Below are 20,010 nucleotides of genomic sequence, written 5' to 3'. Positions count from 1 at the left end.
ATGTAAATAGTTTAAAGATTTAAGAAATCCTTCCAGGAATAGTTTTTGGGGTTGAATTGAAATGGGGGATTTTGTGTTTCTAAAATAATTAATATTTTTAAAGCACTGAGGAGTTTGTTTAGTGAAAACCCTATAAGAATGGGTTCAGGTGGGAATGATCTAAGTTAAATACATAATGAACTGTTCATTGTAAAGGAATAGTATTGGGGTCTGACACTCCAACATCTGTTTTTATCAGTGAGTCTGTCTGTGTGCGAAACATTTAAAGGATAAAGGGCTGCCAGTATATCCTTGGTTGATTTTAAAGGCTAATATAGTTCATTTATTATAATGTAAATGGAGTTATTATGCCTTACTCAAGCAAGGATGGAATTTTTTCGTTGAAGTCAAATAATGTCGTCACTGTTATTTACCGTGTTATTTGTAAAGATTATTTCAGACTGAAGATGGGTAGTACTAATAGGTAAAACCCCTTAAACTTTGAGGGGTTTAAATTGTCAAAACAGATGGTCTAACATATTCCCTGAGAATAACACATTTTATAAATGAACTCCTCGAAGGAGATTGTTAAACTAGTTTGTTTTTAATTCATAAGATGTCTACATCCTTCAAATTTTGGCCTGTCTTATAACCTGTATCGTTTCCCACAAGTTTCTGTGAAATACTGGCTTCTTAGAAATGCTTAACCTGATTTTCCGTGCACTTATATCCTTCTTCATTCTGTTCCATTCATGTACACAGGCGCGGTGAACCAGCATCCCGACCTCACTCCTGGCACTCAATCAAATTAGGGGAAAACCAACAGGACCCCAGCATGATGCAAATATCTCAGGGCACCATCAGCACTCCTTGGCACCAAACCTACCCTTCCAGGTCAGTCGGATTTGGACTGTTGGTATGGTAACGAAAGAATCATCTTTTAATCCTGTCCTACAAAAACACGCACGAAGAAAAAGAAAATGAAAACAGCAGCATTAAAGCAGATTTTTTTTCATACTATTGTTAACCACTTACAATTGCATTGTGTAAGAGTATACAGTCTTTCAATAGCTTTAGCTTCCTTGAAGAGAAGAAAAGAAAGGCAATTCATTGTGCTGCAATTTGGCTGTATTAAATACAGGCCTCTGTTTGTAAACTTAGCTCGCATGTAAAACATAATTCAAGTCTATGCGATGACTAATTCCTTCCGGCTTTTATTTATAATTAACGAATTAAAGGATTTGTTTTTTTTTACATTATCTTTGTGTTGTATGCAAGCCAATGATGCTTTAAGCTATTAGAATATCCAAAGAATGTATTCTTTTTATCCTGAATACCCATTGTACAGCTATGGCCAAAAGCTTTACATCACCTAGAATTTTAGGATTGAGACATAATTAAAAAAAACCTATATGAACATAATTTTATTTAACATCATGTAGTCAAAGAAACTACAAAATGATATGGCAAAAGTCTACCAGAAGCCACAATAGTACAGTATTTCATGTTACAATGTCAATTTTTGTTGTTTTTCATTAAGTATATGGAAAACTACAAAGCTGTATATAATTCAGTATGTTAACGTAACATTATGAAGCAAGTTTCATCCGACTTAATTCGGTAGGGTAATGCAAAACTTTTAGTTGGTATACCTTAATTAAAACCCTGTTTTAAATCCCTGATTTAAAACCAACCTCACCAGTTAGAGAGGACCTACACATAAAGGAATCAGAACTTGAATAAACAAAAATACAGTCAGGTCTCCAGCTTACTGCAGTGGTATTCATTGGTGATCATAGCCAGTTAGTTAGGGTACTGGTGTTTCTTTTAGTGATGGAGAACAATCGGTTTGAAACTGGTGTACAGTACATTGAGCAACCAACAGCCAGTTAAGTTATCCATAACTATAAAAAAAAACTAATTTTAGAATATGTAGTAATACTTTAAAAAACGTAATTGAAAAACATTTCGACTAGATGAAGACAATGAGAAAGACTTCAATAAAAATGTATTTTAGTTTTATTACGTAAAGATCTAATGGACAGTAGTAAAAATGTATGGCACTTGAGTAAAATGGGTTTACAGTTTTTCAAATGTATTAAAAGCAGCCAGTGCTGGTAACACCAGGCATCAATTCTGTTTGAATTTAACATCTTGATTTTCTTCTTTCAGTGCTGTTCTGTATAGTCAGGTTTAACCCTCTGCCTCCCAACTCTTTCAAGTCTCACCCCCACACACAGTGTCTACTATTACAAAGCAAAAGCTACATATGGGATCCTGGAAGCAGTCTCTTACATCTTGTATACTGTAGGAATGAAACAAGTAAAATAGCACAAAGGCTGATTTAGGTTGAAACCTAGAATGCATTTACAAAATGAGTTAGGGGCTTGATCCCGCTGGAAATGAGTGGGTTTCATTTTGAATGTAAGCAAATATAGATCAGGGAGGAACACAATGATCCTGTTCAACAGTTTTTAAGTGGAACATTGTTTTCTGAATTACGAGTATGCATACAAATTGCTTGACTTAAACAACCCTAAAAGCCGCACCCTATCCGGAGGTTGTTTCCCAGGCTTTTGATAAAATGACCATTTACAGGGTCAGAACAGGAATCTTTTCTAACAGCATGTTACTTGCTGTAGTCATGTGAAGCAATTTTTAGGATATTTTTCTTGACAAACAGCCTTTCACAGGTGAACCGAAGTGCAGTGTTGACAGGTGCATACAATTTTCTAAACTGTTTAATGTTCTTCTTTTATTTAGGAACAAAGCGTTCATCGTTCTCTATGAACCATTATGGAGATTTCTGGCAGTATTATACAAGATCTATTTTAATTGTGACTTTTATTATTGTTCACATTTGCCTTGGTTCCCCCTTTTCTAGGATTTTATGTGGTTCTGTATTTCTTAAAAGTAGCACACCCCTGGTAAATTCTAAACAGTAATTTTGCATTATCATTCTGCAGTTTTTCCGTGGTTATATTATTATTATTATTATTATTATTATTATTATTATTATTGTTTCCATGGTTTTCCCTGTTTTTTTTTTTTTTTTGTTTGTTTTTTTTTAAATATGATTCATGGCTATTAAACACTCAGTAATGCTAAATTAAGAAACTATGGGGCACATGTATCAAGCGTTTGCGACAGCGTTAAGGTCATAGGACCCGATCTTCGAAAGGTTTGCGCACTGCGTGTCGCAAATGGCCGTTGTGCCGAAATTGCCGAAGTTGCCATATTCGAAACGTCCTTTTGCGCATCACAATCCATTCTGCGCTGTGCAGAAATAGAATGTATGCATCGCGGAATACGGTGGGAGTGGCCGACAAAATGTGTGATCCTGGTATATTCGAAGGTATGCGCCAAGCACAAAACCAGGTTTGTGACGTGCAGAATAAGGATTGTAAAAGGACTGCGTTAACTCTGCACACACTACCATTCCAGCACTGACTACAAACAGGCAACAATGGGAAACGTGGGTAGCATGCAGCGTGTCCATCGACATGTGGATGTGAATGATGTAAGGCACACCCAGCAACAGCAACCCTGGTATAGGTGAAGATATGCTGAAAAGGTGCATCGGCCTCGGCACAACATATGAGGAGCTCAGCAATGAGCAAATCGTGTCCAGGTATTGTCTCAACTCATCTATGCCACATGCTGCATGATGACCTGGCTAGAACAAACCTGCGCAGTCATGCCTTGTCTGACCAATTGGTAGTGTCTGTCGGTATGTGTATCCTGGCTACTGGGACAGCAGAAAACCAGTTTTTATCTAGTCACACGAGTCGTATCCAAAGCCTTTTTTAAAAATTTTACTTCAAAAACATACAGCTATGTCGGATCAGCTGGCCTTTAAAGAAACCAATATAGTATTTCCTCGTGATACAATACTGTCCGCATTCAATAAAACAGTGGTGTTATCAGTTCATTAATTTGAAAACTCGGCGCCTAGCTATGGAGCCAATTGTGTATTTGAATGGTCCGTATGTATGTGTGCACGATATATTGTGTGGTCTCGTCTGCTGTCATATCGGTACATACTGTGGCAACACCAATGGTAGCAGCTTGTCGGGGTAATGCCATTACTAATGGGACTGTCCATCATTCTGCATTCTCGCTTGGCTGTTGTGTGCAGTTGCTATATTGGTGGTGAATGCACAGACGGTTTTGCGAGGCACAAACAGATTTGCGAATTGCTCAAAAAACTGCTATATTCCAAAATGTCTCGCAACTGCTTTGTGCCATTTTGGAATATCTCTCATTTTTTGCCAAAGCACTGTTTTTTTGCGAGGCACAAATTTAGCGAGGGGATTGCCCGAAGATCGGTAAGACCGATTTCAAATTAGTTTTATTTGGGCGAAAAGAAAAAAGTCAGAAGGCAGCTGATAGGAAAGACAATTTAAAAAAAAAGAGAGACAATGAATTGCACGGATTGCCACGAAACTGACATTTTATTAAAAAACAAAACAAAACAAAAAAACAATCTTTTAAAATGCAACAAACTTCTGCTGAAAACAAGACGTTTGCTTGTGTTGCCTGCAAAAAAAAAGTAACAAGCAGACTAAATAGATATTTTTTTTTAAAACAACCTTGAATGACAAATTTATGTTAACACATCAATTAAAATGATTATTCCCATAGCCTCTATCTTGCTGCCTCTAATCCCAGAATACAGGTATTCAACATGGGAGAAATGTTAACTGCAAAATCTGAAATGACAAACATAAGCTTTATTGTTTTTCTTTATACACACTGTACATTTCTAGTAGTTTGTAGAAATGTCATTGGACAGTACGAGGCATTCACCAATCATAAAGCAGGTATTTGCTTGACCCCGTTGCCGTAGTAACCAAATGCATGGCATTGATGCCGGACCGTGTACAGCCACTGTAGCGCTGCTTCTACTTGATAAAGGATGAAATGAATAGGGGAGGTGAATAGTAATGTAAAATACTGTAAGGGAAATAAAGTGCATATTTTTCATGTTAGGCAGTCAAATACACAATTTCCGTGAAATTTGTGATATCGTGAATTTTCAGAGGTATTTCTTTACGACGGAGAGTGCAGACTTCTAACCTTCCTGAACAACAAAGGCAGAGTACTGAAAAGAAGGGAGAGTATTTAGGGTCTGCATTACCCTTTCTGATCTCCCTGACGATGAAATTATAGCTCAATACCGGCTGCTTCATTATATACGATTGTTTGTATTCGTCATGAAATACATTTGGTTCATTATATCCTTGTCATTATTTGATTTTATCCGTTGTAGAATAATAATATAATATAAAGTCAAGACACTTAGTCAATACGGGTCATAGCCTCTCCAAATGACCTACCTATTGTTCAATTGAGGTAGCCCATTTGGGGGGGAGGTGCTTTTTTCAGATTAGTCTGTTAGTTTGTGCTACAGTAGCCCATTTTGAGGGTTTCAGAACACCAGCGCATTTAATTTTCACATTTAAATATTGCAGCCTATGGCGTGACTCATTCATTTTGCACCAGTTAATACATACCGGCTGTGAATGTAGTGCATCTGATAAATCAGCAGCTTTGAATTGTTAGGAGTTTGGGAATTTATTACAGTAGAAAAATAGATCTAAACAATTCAACTACCTATGAATATGTAAAAGGTAAATTCAGATGGTTGACATATCTGCAGAGAATTTCAGCAAATCTTACCTTTGTTTTAAGGGTAACTGTCCTTAACTGTATCTGAAACTGCTTTACACACTAGTAAGCAATGCCCTAAATGTGCCCTCTAGAGTAATATACAAGCACACAAGAACTGTACATTTAATAAGATGTAATAACATGGAAGAATGTAGCTGTATAAAACAATGCACTCTTGGATAGCTAAACATGCTTCAGAGTGAGGGTGCCTACCAGTGCAATAGCTACATTAGCAGTCATGGATGCAAGCAACACTAGACACTTAATTTGATGTATGTCCTGCAATTTAGTTATTCCATAGCATTGCAGATTCCATGAAATCTAGAATTCGTTACAGTATGTCACTATTTATTTACATACCATACTTGAGGTAAATTCAAAGCATCCATTGAATTAGTATCTTTTGTCTAGTTATTCTCTTTTTGGTATGACAGCTGTTATTACGTCATGCATAGAAGTTTTGGTTCAACCTTTTGCTACCAGTGCCAGGGAATGTTTTTGCACCTAACCAACATAAACCAGTCATAAAGTATCAGCATATACATAATATAATGGACTTATGTAAGAAGTTGAACCCTCACTTAGATTATTGTTATTATCATGGTCTATGCCAGACTGTGCCAGAACAATGTTGAGCTAAAGTTGAGTCATTTTGTTTAGTCAGGTATTGTCAAAACTTTGTTGGTTGTCAGAGTAACACTATACGAATGAATGTGTTGGTGGAGCCCATGACATCATGCTAAACAATGCAATTTAAATGTCAGCTGCCCTTTGTACCTCTTCTGTTTAGTTTTCACACTGCAAATAAACGCCTGAGATGTTACATGGTCTAGGACCGGTGCTAGTCACTCATGTAGGGGGGAATGTTTAGCTGTTTGGAGGCACTTATGTTTTTAAACATGTTCAAGTTCCCAGTGCTACATTCCTGCATTTGTAATTCCTTTCAGTGTTCATTTCTTTAATGTCAGCTGACGCAAGTGTAATTGAGCTGTGTAACCAATCTTTGCAAATCAAAAGGTAAAGAATCCTGCTGTTCTCCAGTAGCTCTTTTCATTTAAACAAAGGAGTTGTTTGTATATAATTAATACACAGTACTTTAATGCATACTGTAGGAGCTCTTTGCTTTGCGCCATAGTAAATGGCATTGATGCCATGACACACTAACATGCATGCACGCATACACCCCAGCCATTGGGAGTCGAACGTCCAATCATGTTGCTGGGGTGATGATGTCACATGTTTTCCTTTACTTTTGCTAAATCAAGCTGGCAGTTTCAGGATATGGTTACATTTTTAGGGTGGCAATGCTGAAGATATATTTATAAGGGTGTTAGCATGCTAATATGGCAAAATAATTTAAAGTTGTGAGCAGAATTTATTGCTTTTCTATAATTATGTATTATTAGATGAAGAAAATAAATAAATAAAAAATCTTAGCAGTGAGATAGACAAAATGTAATATGTTCTGTTGGAAATGCATTAATTAAAAGGGAATGTGTTTTTGTTCTGTTACTAATGAACTAACCCTGTTTATCTTCCTTCTCCCTCCAGCTCCTCCACCAGCGACCTCTCTGGATATGACCATGGGTACTTAAGGAAGAGTCCGGACCAGTACAGCTCTCGGGGGAGCATGGAGAGCCTTGACCATGGTAACCCCGTTTACAGCTGCCACCAGCTCTCCCCAGCGAAGTCCACCAACAGCATTGACCAGCTCTCCCACCTGCACAGCAAGAGAGACTCTGCCTACAGCTCCTTCTCGACCAGCTCCAGCATCCCAGAGTACCCAGCCCCGTCCTTCTCCAAAGAGCGCTCCTGCTCCATGGAGAACATGCACTCCCAGAGGGGACCTGAAGGCATGAAGCAGGCTGACATCAGGTACGTCAGAACGGTCTATGACCCCCAGCGGGGCATCTCTGAGGAAAGCGAGGTCAGCTCTTCTTTGCTGGTGCGCAACAGCGAGGGTAAAATCCAGTCCGACCCAAGGGGAGGCCGTGCATATGCCAATAGCAACAGCAGCAGTAACCGTGCAGTCAACAGGCACAGCATCGGTCCCGTTTGGGGGCACCCCAACAACATGAACGAAGGTGACAGCACAAAGGGGCCCCCAGCACCGCCCATGCGCAGAGACAGCTACGTTGCCATCAGGAACCACGAGAGACCAAACTCCTGGTCCAGTCTGGAGCAGTCCAGGTCTGCCCGGGCCTCACAGAAGGGAGGGTGGCCCCACTGTGGCAGCTCCATCTCTTCAGGGAAGTCCTCATTTTCCGCAGAAGGCCATTTGCACACTGTGGTGGAGAAGAGCCCTGAAAGCAGCCCCACCATCAAACCCAAACAAAGCTTCACTCAGGCTCCTCAGCCAGGGAAACCAATGCTCCCCACAGGGGTCTACCTAGTGCCTCAGCCAGAGCCCCACTATGCACAGGTCCCATCCAGCTGTCCCAGTGCTAACACCATGCTTTACCCAGCACTGGCGAAGGAGAGTGCTTACGGCAGCCAGACAGGCCACAACACCATTGTGACAGGGGGAGAGGTAATAGCAGAGAATGGATACCAAAGCAACACCACAATGCCATCTGCTTTTTATCAGACAAAGCCCGTGCAGCAGGCAGAAAGCAAGTATGACGTTTCACAGGCCAAATGTGGACTTTACAAGTCTCACTTTACAGCTGCTGAAGACTTGTACACAGGCTCCCAAGCACAAAACCAAGAGGACAGGAGCTACAGTTACAGCACAACCCCAAACGCCAGAGAGGGCACTAGTGACTTGTACAGCACTACTCAGCAACCCCAAGTTCAACACAGCGGGGAAAGACAGGCATATCCACAGTGCACAGAAGATCAGACAAATGAAGACAAGCATCAATGGAAAAAGGAAGAAGAGGAAAGCATAGGTATACAGTGGACTGAAGGTAGTAATCAAATATGGAAAAATAACCAGGACAATGTGGCTTTATCTCAAGCAGGCTTTGAGGAACCGCAACAACCCAGGGAAACCTACAGCGAAATCCAACTCCAGGAGCCATACAGAGAGTTTAAAGAGACTGCCTCTGAGCATTGGAGCGACCTCAAAGGACACCACAGCATGTCGTCTGTGTGGCAGCAGGCACAGCCACAACACAAGTATGAGGATTCTTCCCATCAAAAACAGCGTCCCTTGAGCCCAGACTGCACCAGGAGCCAGTACAGCACCAATTGCACCAAAAGCTCTCAGAATGGGAAGAACGAAGCAGCCAAACAGCGCTGCTCAGTGCTAGAGAAGGTCAGCAAGATAGAACAGCTCGCGCTGGAGAATCAGCGAATACAGAGCATGGGCAGCAGCGGCTACAACCCCGGCTTCGTCTACGGACGGCTAAGCCAGTCTTCAAGTGGGAGAAGCTCATACACCAGCATTGATGACATTCGCAGCAGGTTGAACTTCCCAGAGGGTCCAAGCGCAATTAGGCAGCAGGCTTCCTCACAGAATTGCGTTAGGGAAGTGAAGAGCACAAGTGGATCAGAAGAGCTGAGGCAGCAGCAGCAACAGACAGTATCAGCCCATCAGCGAAGGAAGAGCGAGTACTATTCCCTGCATATTCAGAATGAGCCACAGAGTATGATGGCCCAGCTACACAGGAGCAAGAGCACTTTGCAGCTGAGCAGTGAGGAGGAGTGCAAGGAGAACCAGTGGAAGGATGACTTTTCAGCCCCACATCGTGACAAGACATTCAACAGGTCCTACAGGAACAGCATCAAAGACGCCCAGTCCAAGGTTCTCAGAGCAACCTCCTTCAGACGCAAAGACTTGGAAATCAGCCCATCCCAGCTAAACAAGCACAGGTCTGTGGACAGAACTACCTCCGATCAGATTGTGAGCAGCACTCCCAGGACTAGCATGGTGTCACCTCATGCCCCCAAGGAAAGGCACGTTGTCACTCCTGATGAGGACAGTAGCAGTCTAGCACCAGAACTCCCCAGCGTCCCCCCAGTAGTGCACCAGATTCCTCGCATCGGGGGACGCAAACGACTCACAGCAGAGCAGAAAAAAAGATCTTATTCAGAGCCTGAGAAGATGAACGAGGTAGGGGTGTCGGACAGTGACTCCTCGTCTTTCCCCACACAAAGGAAGAGCATCCACCACTTGCTTTTCCCAGAGGCGAGCGTGGCAGACCGCAGGAGAATCTTCGAGAGAGAAAGCAGAACACACTCCGCCTCTACCGCAGCCAGCCTGTCCCGGCCTGAGCTAAAGCAGCTGCAGCAGAGCGCGTTGGCCGACTACATCGAGCGCAAGATGGGACGACGACCCTCTGGCAGGGAGCGGCCCCAGAGCTCCTACTTTCAATCGGTCAACTCCGACTCCTCCCAGAGCCTGTCATCAGCCTCCAGCTTGAGCTCTCTGCACGACCAGAGCTACTACAGACGGCAGCCCACCAACAAGCAACCAGAAACAGGTAGAATCTCTTCCACCCTGCCCTCTGGCCTCCTGAGCTATTTTGACTTGGTTGGGAACCAGTCGAGACACTCTTCTTGCAACAGCTCCATGTCCAGCCGCCACAATGGCAAGAGGCAGATGGGATACTACAGCTCAGAAATGGAGCTGAGCACAGCAGTCTCCGCATCGCAGGACCCCAGCAGGCAACGTAGACTGTCCCACTACACACACCAGACACAGAAGCAGCCTTTCGAGAGGGGGTCCCCGGCTAGCAATTCAGGGAAGTGTGCCTCTGCCGAAGACCTGCTGGAACGCTCAGAGAACCAGACTGTTGCCATCCACGTACGTTGCAGATCGTCATCTTCAGCTGAGAAGCTAAGTCAGGTATGTCCTGCAGTATGGAGCTAATGTATACATCACTGATAATTTCTTTGTCTGAAATGTGCCCGTGACCCTAATGATTTAATTGAGGAAGACAGCAAAGGAAAGAAGGTGTGCATTAACTATATATATATATTGTGACGGAAAAATATATATATCTTCACCGTATGATATATATATATATATATATATATATATATATATATATATATATATATATATATATATATATATATATATATAGCATTTTGGAAAGTAACCGAAAACAATAATTTCATACAGTATATAAAAAGCAAAAGACCCCCCCAGAAAAAAAAGTTTCGGGTGTCTTGAAAGGAGCTAAAAAATATGTACCGAAAAATAAAATTAATAAAAATAACAAAAATAGAAGCCCTAATTATAATTGATAACCCAGCCCTGTCTGCCTGTTACCATATAAGACACTTTATACAGCAGTTATTTATTCGAATGAAAGTTTGAACTTCACAAAGAAAAATGCTTCTACAAAATGTGATGGGAACATTGAGGCCAGCTGTGCAAATGTTTTCCATACCAGACTTTTTTCAGTTAAGAAATACAGTAAAGTCCATAGGCTCCACTGAAGGATTACAAAAATAAAAGAAAGAAATAAAACCTTATACTGCGGCCTAATTAGTTTAATAAGTGAGAATGGATTAACTGACAAAGTAAACACTGGCTGGTGTAGCCAGCCAGATATACAGTAATCAAACAGAACATTTGGGTGTAGCCTCTGGCTGGTATTTTAAAAGGCCTGCCACAAGAATAAAGGAAAACAAATGAGGGCCCTCGTTTAGGGTCATGGGAACTGTTTAAACAACCACTTGCGGTTGTCATAAAATGAATTCATAACTGCGCCGGTCATAAAATGAATTCATAACTGCGCCGGTATCAAAGCTTCAATCAGTTTTAAGTCAGTCTTACCAGCAGTCTTAACCACAATGCAGAAGGCTTTTTTAAATTCATATCACCGAAAGGGGTCAGAATCCGCAACGGCAGTGCAACACACAACACTGATAGTTACACTAGGATGGTGAAAGTTCTAGAAGTCTCTCTGAATAGTGCCTTGGAACAAGGCAGTACTGCAGGTGGTAGTGTGCAGGTCTGCACATGATAAGGCGCTCTATAGAAATCGAAGCTGCTGTTGTTGTTATACAAGTCCCTTTTAGAAACAATAGCGTTCAACAGCTGCAGAGGCAAAAAGCTGTCAGGAGGTCAGCTTTCACGAGCCAGAAGCGGCTTGTATTCTGTTAAAAGCTGAGGAGGTTGAAAGTTGATATTATCATAGCGCAGAGCCTGAGTTTATAGATGTGTGTGTTTAAATTACCATTGTTGCTGTTACTGGGCTCATGTTATGTGCCTGCTCCTCACCAAGAGTAAACTGTCAGCATTGCTATATTCTTTTTGACAATCACTATATACAGTGCCTATGGAAAGTCTACATCCCCTTGAACTTTTTTCACATTTTGTCAGTGCCTCAGAGTTTCATGCATTTAAATGAGGATTTTTTTCCACTTATCTACACACCATACTACACACTGTTAAGGGGAAAAAGGGTTTTATTGAGAAAAAAAATATATATTAAAAATACAAAACTGAAAGATCATAATTGGATAAGTCTCCACCCCCTGAGTTAATACTTGGTGGAAGCACCTTTGGCAGCAAATACAGCTGTGAGTCTGTTGGGATAGGTCTCTACCAACTTTGCATGTCTAGATTTGGCAATATTTGACCATTTTCAACAACTTTGTCCTGGAGTTCTTTTGAAAACGCCTTGGTGCTCATGATTGAGTCTTTGCTTTGAAATGCAGTACCCAGCAGAGGGAACCTACAGGAACTGCAGAGGTGGAGGCCACTTAACTTGGTGTGTGATTTTGAAGGCGATTGGTTACACCTGAGCTAATTTAGGATTGCTATTACCAGGGGGGTGGTCACTTATCCAACCAAGCTATTTCAGTTTTTTTATTTTTAATTAATTTTCTACAAATTTCTAAAATATTCTTTTCACTTGGAAGTTGTGGGGTAGGATGTGTAGATAAATTTAAAAAAATTGGAATGCATTTTAATTCCAGGCTATAAGGCAACAAAGGTGATAATTTTGAAAGGGGGTGTAGACTTTCTATAGGCACTGTATTATTAGTAGCCTGTAGGATATGGCCAGGTGAATGTTAAAAACTTGAACATGTGACGTACAATCAATACTAATCAAGAAATAAATGTTATCAGTGTGCAAACATATTAAACATGTCAGTGGCATTATAAAATGCAAAAACCCCTGGTCCTTTACTGGGTCTTCTCATATTTTTCAAATGAAGAGCCACTGTTCTTTTATCCTATTTTGGTCAAAAACTCCCTTCTGCTGTCCAATTTCTGAAATGAGGGGGGAAGTATGCTCCATTTACGAGAGGCTGCCGCTGGGCTGAGTGAACTAAAGTCACACATACAGCAGTGGAGGAAGAATTGCTTTTCCTGTGTGGTGGCCATTAAGAAGCATTGGGTTTTTTCCAAAATGTCTCGATCAAAGATAGCAGATTGATAAAGGTCTTGCTGATCTCTGAGGGGGAGTGAGAAAGAAGGAGCAGAGACGTGATTGTTGTCTTTAGAAGCTGATGGCAGATATAGAGGAAATTATTGTGATAGCCGCCTGTGATTTATCTCAGTGAGCAGGCTAACAGTTAGGTTTTTGGTCTTCAAAACCCTGGGCTTATAGAGTAGGAAAAGGGAATTGAACATTTGAATCATCAATTAATTCTCACCTCTGCTAATGATTGGTTGTAAGCTCTCTACAGTGCAAATGTAAGAATCTGATTCACAGAACCTGAAACGTACATTGTAATATACATTGTTTCACTGAAGTGGTACTATATGGAAAGAGACCATGCTGGAGGCTGCTGTTCCATTTTTCTGTTTAAATTCATAAATAGAATAAAAATACAAATATTTTCTTCAGATCTCGTGTTATGTCAAATGAGTTTCTTCCTATAACATGGTACTATGTTATTAGAAATAAAAACTGTAGTGCAGTACACACTACAGATGGCTATAGGTACTTGTTTACAGTAAAATACCACAAATAACAACAAGGTACTAAAAAATATTTTACTGTTCTAGAGATTCATTTACAGCAAAAAAAAAATAAAATAAAAATAAATAAAATAGTGTAGCAGTGTAAGACCATAAAAGAACTGTGACACTATCAAAAATGGTGTGACGCCTTTCAGCCTTTAGTCATTATTGCCTGATTGGCATCTGGCTGCTTTTTTATACATTTCACTTCATTTGTTATTTCTACCGCCACTGAAACTTGCCCTCCTTTTTTCTAGGACTTTGCCATGGGAGTAAACAAGCTGTTTGGTGGCTCAGTGAAGGATCCTCTTTCTTCAGCTGGCAGTGGAAACAGGTATGCAAGCATGCTTGAACTTTGAAGCTGGAACAAACATTCCTAAATCCCTACCAATAAAACAAGGGCTCACTGTGTTTAATTGTACAATACACTGTGACCTCTCATTCTGTTCTGGCTAGTATTCACCTCTGTGTGCTGGTGTGGAGGGGAATTGGGTTTTATTTGTGTAATTAAATTTTAAAAAACTGTAGACTCCATTTTCAGGTACGATAGGCAAGAAACTAATATCACAATAAACATTTGTTTTGTTTTTGTTTTGTTTTTTAAGAAAATACTGGGCTACTTGGCAGTGAGGAACTCACACAGGTTTATTTTTCAACATTCATTCATTCTACAGTCACACATTTTATCAATTTCATGTTTATTACCTAAAACATTGCTTCTTTTTTATCTTATGGGGTTTTTTAAGTGTAAGAAATAATCAGGATGCACAGTAATTTTAAAACAAAAAAAGACAAAATGCTTCAGATTCACTTTAGATAATCTGATTGTCTCATGCTTCCCTGAAAACCACCTGCAAAACTCTTAACTCCCAATTACAGCTGACTTCCCTCTAGATTTCTACTGTGGGAAACAGGAGAAAATGATACTTATCCTGGAAATGCCATGGAAGATGTAGGCTGCTGTTCTCTTTCCCCTGAGAATGGGAGAAGGGGAATTGGCAGGTGTCCTGTGAAGCCTTGCACTGTCAAGAAATGTGTCAAAATAAGTTAGGGATGTAGTTAAATCAGCATCCAGTGTATTCAGATTTATTCAGTCCTCCTGTGCCACTTTCTACAATAGTGTTTCATAAACAAGGGCTGTACATAAGAATACAACTTTTCTTTTAAGAACCAAAGTTGTAATTTGGGTAAAAAAAAAAAAAAAAAAAAAAACCAAGCAAATGAAAAACAAAATTTCTTTAGTGTTCATCAACAGAGGTGTAGACGGTACAGTTTGTTACCCGATTGTCTTGTCAGGTGTTTAATGATTGCTGCTGTAATGTTAAACTTTTATCTCAATACCCCAAGGCTATGTGTACCAGCTAGAGAATCTGGACTTTCCCTGCATACTTGAAATTCTTCCTTAGTCTTCATTGAAGTCTTGCCTGACTGGATTCAGCTGTTAAAAAAAAACAAAAAAACATCATGCTTATGTATCTTTCACACTCATTCACATAGGAAGAGAAGGAAATAAAGAAGGCAAGAGGCAGTCAAAACTATCTATGTATCTATATAGTCAAGACAATATAGATACATTATGGGCCTTATTCATGTCCTGTTTTCAGTTTTATTATTAATTCACAGGGTGATGGTGAGTGGTAAGTGTAGTGCTTCATGACAGCTCGGAGAGCACTATGATACTTGAAGGAAGTTAAAGGGATAGAACAGGAGTCTTTCTCTCAGCGATGGAGAACCTTATAATAGTCTAAGAGAACGCCCCTCAGGAAGCAAGCGAATTGTTCTCTAAGACATGACTGACCACCAGACACAATATAAATCAATAAATATATAAATATTTATTACTTGTCATGACTCACATGCATCAACATGTGAAATTAACGGAATAGCTAAGAGAAAAGCAAGAGGCAAGTGTATGTTAATAAACTATAATAATAAAGTGTACAGACAAACTAGCGTTAATAAACTAAATTAACACAGCACCCCTACACACATTAAAAAGCATCTTAATTATGAATACCTGTACATGAAAAATAGTCAAGACATGCACAAAATTATTTAACAGAATGGTGAAGCAACTCACCAGAACGCAAAACACCAAATTGCTCTGTGATTGTCTGATTCAGGTTTTTTTCAGGCGCTTGAACAATTTCCAGCTTTTTGTAGCAAGAGAAACAGCGGCGCTTTCACCATTTGTTTACATGTCATTTGGTAGCAATGAGGTGCACTCGTGGAAATCAGAATACAAAACGAGGCAAGGATATGACGCTGTTTCTGGAAAGATTGAATAAAGCAATCAGTGTGCCTCAAGACACTGTCGCGATGACAAGTCACATTTGAAAATATTTTTGAATAAACCATTTGAATTTTTAGTTTGATGATCATGAGTTATCAGGTTACAAAACTGTATCAGTTGTGAACGAATCACTAACGGTGCCAAAAAGAGGTTCTTTTAAGTGAGGCTCCTGTTTCTTTAGGCGGATTATTTACAATGGGGAAAAATCTGTTTCACCACAAGGGTGTTCTCTTAGGAGGTGTTCCTATATGCAGAGGTTACTGTACTTTGTATAGTCATATACATTTACAGCCTATCTATTCCTTGATATTTTGAGAGTTTTTGTGGTTCATTTTTGGCTCATTTGTTTTTTAAAGTGAAAGATGAAGTCTGTGAAGTCCCTTAGCCCATCTTTGTTCTCAATCATTTTGCTTGTTTGTCTTAAATAGTTTTCATTCCTGAAGGGTGAAATTGAATTGCATTGCATTATCCTAACCAGAGACTTGCAATTAATGATATCGGTGAGGGTAATTTATAACACAGTATTATTCAGCATAATTAAAGTGGTTATAGTTGAAGTTAAGATCTCTGATAAAAAGAAACTTGCCTCAAGCAATCATCTGAAGACTCTCAGACTTGAGAAACAAGTTAGTTTTTTTTGTGATTTTTTTTTTTTCTAAAGATTGCTGACTCATTACATATTTCTAGAAATTATTCACTACGCTGAATATAAACAATACCAATAGGGGACATTCCTTTGTAGTTAAAAGGCTTCCTCCTTAATCTTTCAATCCTGACCCTAGTTTTGTCCTTGAGGCAGCCTGACACCATGATCAGGGGATTCGTGTGTTGTGATCACAGCTGGGTGCACTGGTTAGATTTCAAACAATTAGAACAATCCATAGCCTGCTGTGTTCTTGGATTGATTAACTTTACATTTTCAGAATTTGCATTTTGTGCAATGATATTAGTACTTCACTTCCTTGTGAGGGATTAGCGGATTCAAATCAGAGTACAAAGGTTGTGCTCATGGTAAGACAATATGTTTCTTTGTCTATCTTGCACAGGTTCAATGTTGTGCATCTATGTCATTGCATGTATACAGACCCCTTCATCTGTAGACAGTTTCTCAGTCACCTAGCACCACTATACCTGCATTTCTCTATTGTGATATCACTGCATTTCCAACGAGTTCATATCACATTTACTAGGCTGTTTGCCTCTATTCCTAATAAGACTTCACCTGGTATTAACAGCCATCTAGTGTTTTGGCAGAAAATTGCCCAATGGTGATTTATTCTGTGTACATTTCTTCATTAGTTCAAGTCTTTATATTGATTCAAAAGTTAATAAAGAATCCTGATCCTTACAAAGTACTGTACTTTATAAATGCCATTCTAGAATGAACATTTCCTGATTTTTTTCTTTTCTCCAGACGACCAGAGAATGAAGACAAAGACATTATCCAAAGGATACTTTCATCATCTCACCCTGCCACCAGTTATGGGGTTGAGCACAACCCCCAGCTTCAGAGCAGCACGCCTGTGTGGAAGGAGAGACACAGGCAAACAGACTCCCAGAGACCCAGTAGCACTTCAAGCCTGGCATCACCAGCCCCTGTCACTGTGCAGACTCCTCACCACAGTTCAAGGTCAGAATCAATAGAACCCACAAAGCCACCAATCCCCCTGGGTCAAAGCATCCACAGCCAAACTCTAACTAAAATGCAGGGCACCGCACCAAACCCAGGTACTGGGCTAGTCATCAGCAGCAATGACAGCACAACAAACACCGTCCAGGCCAGCTTGAGGGAACAGAGCTCCCCTGAGAACAATGCTTCAGAAGAAATCCTGCAAGACCAGCAGAGGAAAGCCAGGCGCCCTCAGAGACCTCCACCTCCCAAGATAAAGTGGGTGAACTCATTCAGCGAAGAAGACAGTCCATCCTTCCTCAGAGACAAGCTCCAAAGACCCGCGCACGCCATAGACCAGTACAGCTCTTCCTCTGAGACGGAGACCCTGACTGCGAGCCCCAGTCCCTCCTCCCAGCGGCGCGACACTCTCTGCTCCCTGCGGATCTCTGAGTCCCGGCTCCAGTCCCCATCCTCCCCCTACTCCCTTCAGGACGATGATGAGGTGTTCATTTCAGACCCCGCACCACCTCCACCACCTCCACTGGAGCTCCATGCAGTGCTGGACGGTGCAGAGGACTTCCCTCCCCCACCTGCGCTGCTAGCATTCACCCATGATCAAGCATGTGATGTTTTCCACACTGTTCCTGAACCACAGCCTACAAAAAGGTAATGGTTATATTATGACCTAGCATTCAATATCATTATAAGACAGTTTCTTGTATTGCTTGTAAGCAGTTACGACCACATACAGTACATACAAGTACTGTATGTGGTTAACAAGGCCAAATGGAATTATAGGTTCTGAATTATAGGGCAAGATGTCTTTGTGGGGGGGGGGGGGGGGGGGGGGGTTCTGTTGGTCCACAGGAATAGTAGACTGGCTTTGGATTTCTGTTGTCGTTCTGTTGAGTAATCTTGCTGAGTTGTAATATTCGGTCTTGCTTGCTACATTATATGTTACATTATATTGTTACAATATGTTATTATACAGTTCCCAAGTTGAAAATCTAGTGCCACTTTAAACAAAAAGTAAAACATAAGAGACAGGATTGAAAAACCAGAAAAGCTTGTTGAAAAGTAGTTGGCAATCCTAATCTTAGCTAAGCGGTGAAAATGCAAATTTAAAACTTTTTTTCCTGTTTGCATTTATTATGTTTTTTCTTTCTCTGTTCAGCAAGAAGAGCTTTTCTAAAAACGTGGCAAGCCAGGCCAGATTGTCCTCTGCGGGGGAAGAGAGAAGATTGTTCTCGACACACATCTTATCTGAAAGCTCACCTTTGTCCAGTACACCAAACCAGGACCTTGCCTCATCAACACACAAAGGATCGCCCGTAGCGCTGGAGAACGATGGAAGTCTGAGTGTGGACGAGCCCTGGGAAAGGGAGGAGGCTCTGGGCTGTTCTGAAGGCCACCTCAAGGCTCTGGAGGCAGACCACCCCTGCCTGAAGGAGCAAGACAAGTCTGCAGAGGACATTAAGTCTGAGGAACTGGCCAAAGAGATCATCACCAAGGACACTTCTCTAGCTTGCATCCTGGATCCCAGCTCCAAACTGAAGACCACTATGGACCTGATGGAGGGGATCTTCCCCAAAGCCAACATCGTGCTGAAGCAGAACCAACTGCAGAGGAACAAGAAGAGACTGGCCAGCAGAGCCTCTTCACAGGAGGACAAGTAAGTCAACAAGCCTTTTTACTGCTACAGTACGTACATTAAAGTAGAGTGTTTAGGATACACAGATGGTTTTGAACTCACCGTTAGCTGCAGTGCAGGAAGACATTGCACATATAGTCTGTTTCTAATCAAAACATAATGAAAATGTACTTTATACATGAATGAAAAACAATTAACTTAATTGTGTTGGGTGGATTTGTTACACATCCTGATGAGAACCCTGTTTGTTGTGGATATTTCACAATATACCTCAAAGTTGAGTGCACCAAATGTGAAAATGAACCATATGTGAAACGGTCATAAGACAAAGCAGTCTGATTCATTTGAGTTTTTACTATGAGCTTAATTAGCCATATTTTACACATAAAAAGCTCAGGTGTCTGTAATTAAACTGTTTACATAAAGTGTCTATTGTTTTAATTTTTTTTTTTTTTTTTTTTTTATATTTTGACCACATTTTAAACTTTTAGATTGCATTCTCTGTCTCAATATAGCTCCCCATGTACCTGCCTGGACCTCTCAGAACTACAGTTCCCATCATCCTCCTGCTCACATATGTAACTGAGATGGATTTACCAGTGAGCAGGAGGATGATGGAAAATGTAGTTCTGAGAGGTTCGTGCAGGTACATGGGAGGTCTATTAAATGTTTTTATTGGTTTTGGAGCATTGTTGTGTTTCCAAAAATGTACAGCAGCCCATAACAATCCTGGGTTTAAAACCATGTTTTACTGTGTGTGTGTGAACTGGTAAACTGTGTACAAAACACCCTTAAGAGTAATAGCAGGCGGTTCATATTTTTGAAGATAGTGGTGTTTTGAATAATTTGTATTTTAGTTTTATTGTATTCATTAAATAAAATAATTTGAGTGTTTTAACAGCAATGATTCATTTGAACAATCAATATGA

The 20,010-nt window shown here is 40.5% G+C and overlaps 1 protein-coding gene across 5 annotated transcripts in view; it reads left to right on the top strand.

Moving 5' to 3' along the window:
- LOC121301384 (protein Shroom3-like) overlaps positions 1-20,010 on the top strand; it is a 121,787-nt gene that overhangs the window by 97,445 nt on the left and 4,332 nt on the right. For all 5 annotated transcript variants that reach the window (XM_041230735.1, XM_041230744.1, XM_041230772.1 and 2 more), the window contains 5 exons: positions 742-873; positions 7,204-10,444; positions 13,783-13,859; positions 17,233-18,096; positions 18,605-19,102. In XM_041230735.1, the coding sequence (XP_041086669.1) occupies positions 742-873; positions 7,204-10,444; positions 13,783-13,859; positions 17,233-18,096; positions 18,605-19,102 (4,812 nt within the window). The remainder of the gene's footprint in view (positions 1-741; positions 874-7,203; positions 10,445-13,782; positions 13,860-17,232; positions 18,097-18,604; positions 19,103-20,010) is intronic.

Source organism: Polyodon spathula, chromosome 2, assembly GCF_017654505.1.
Source record: "Polyodon spathula isolate WHYD16114869_AA chromosome 2, ASM1765450v1, whole genome shotgun sequence".
Taxonomy (NCBI): Eukaryota; Metazoa; Chordata; class Actinopteri; order Acipenseriformes; family Polyodontidae; genus Polyodon; species Polyodon spathula.
Note: the sequence above shows the minus strand (reverse complement) of the source record. Positions and strands in the feature narration are given on the sequence as shown.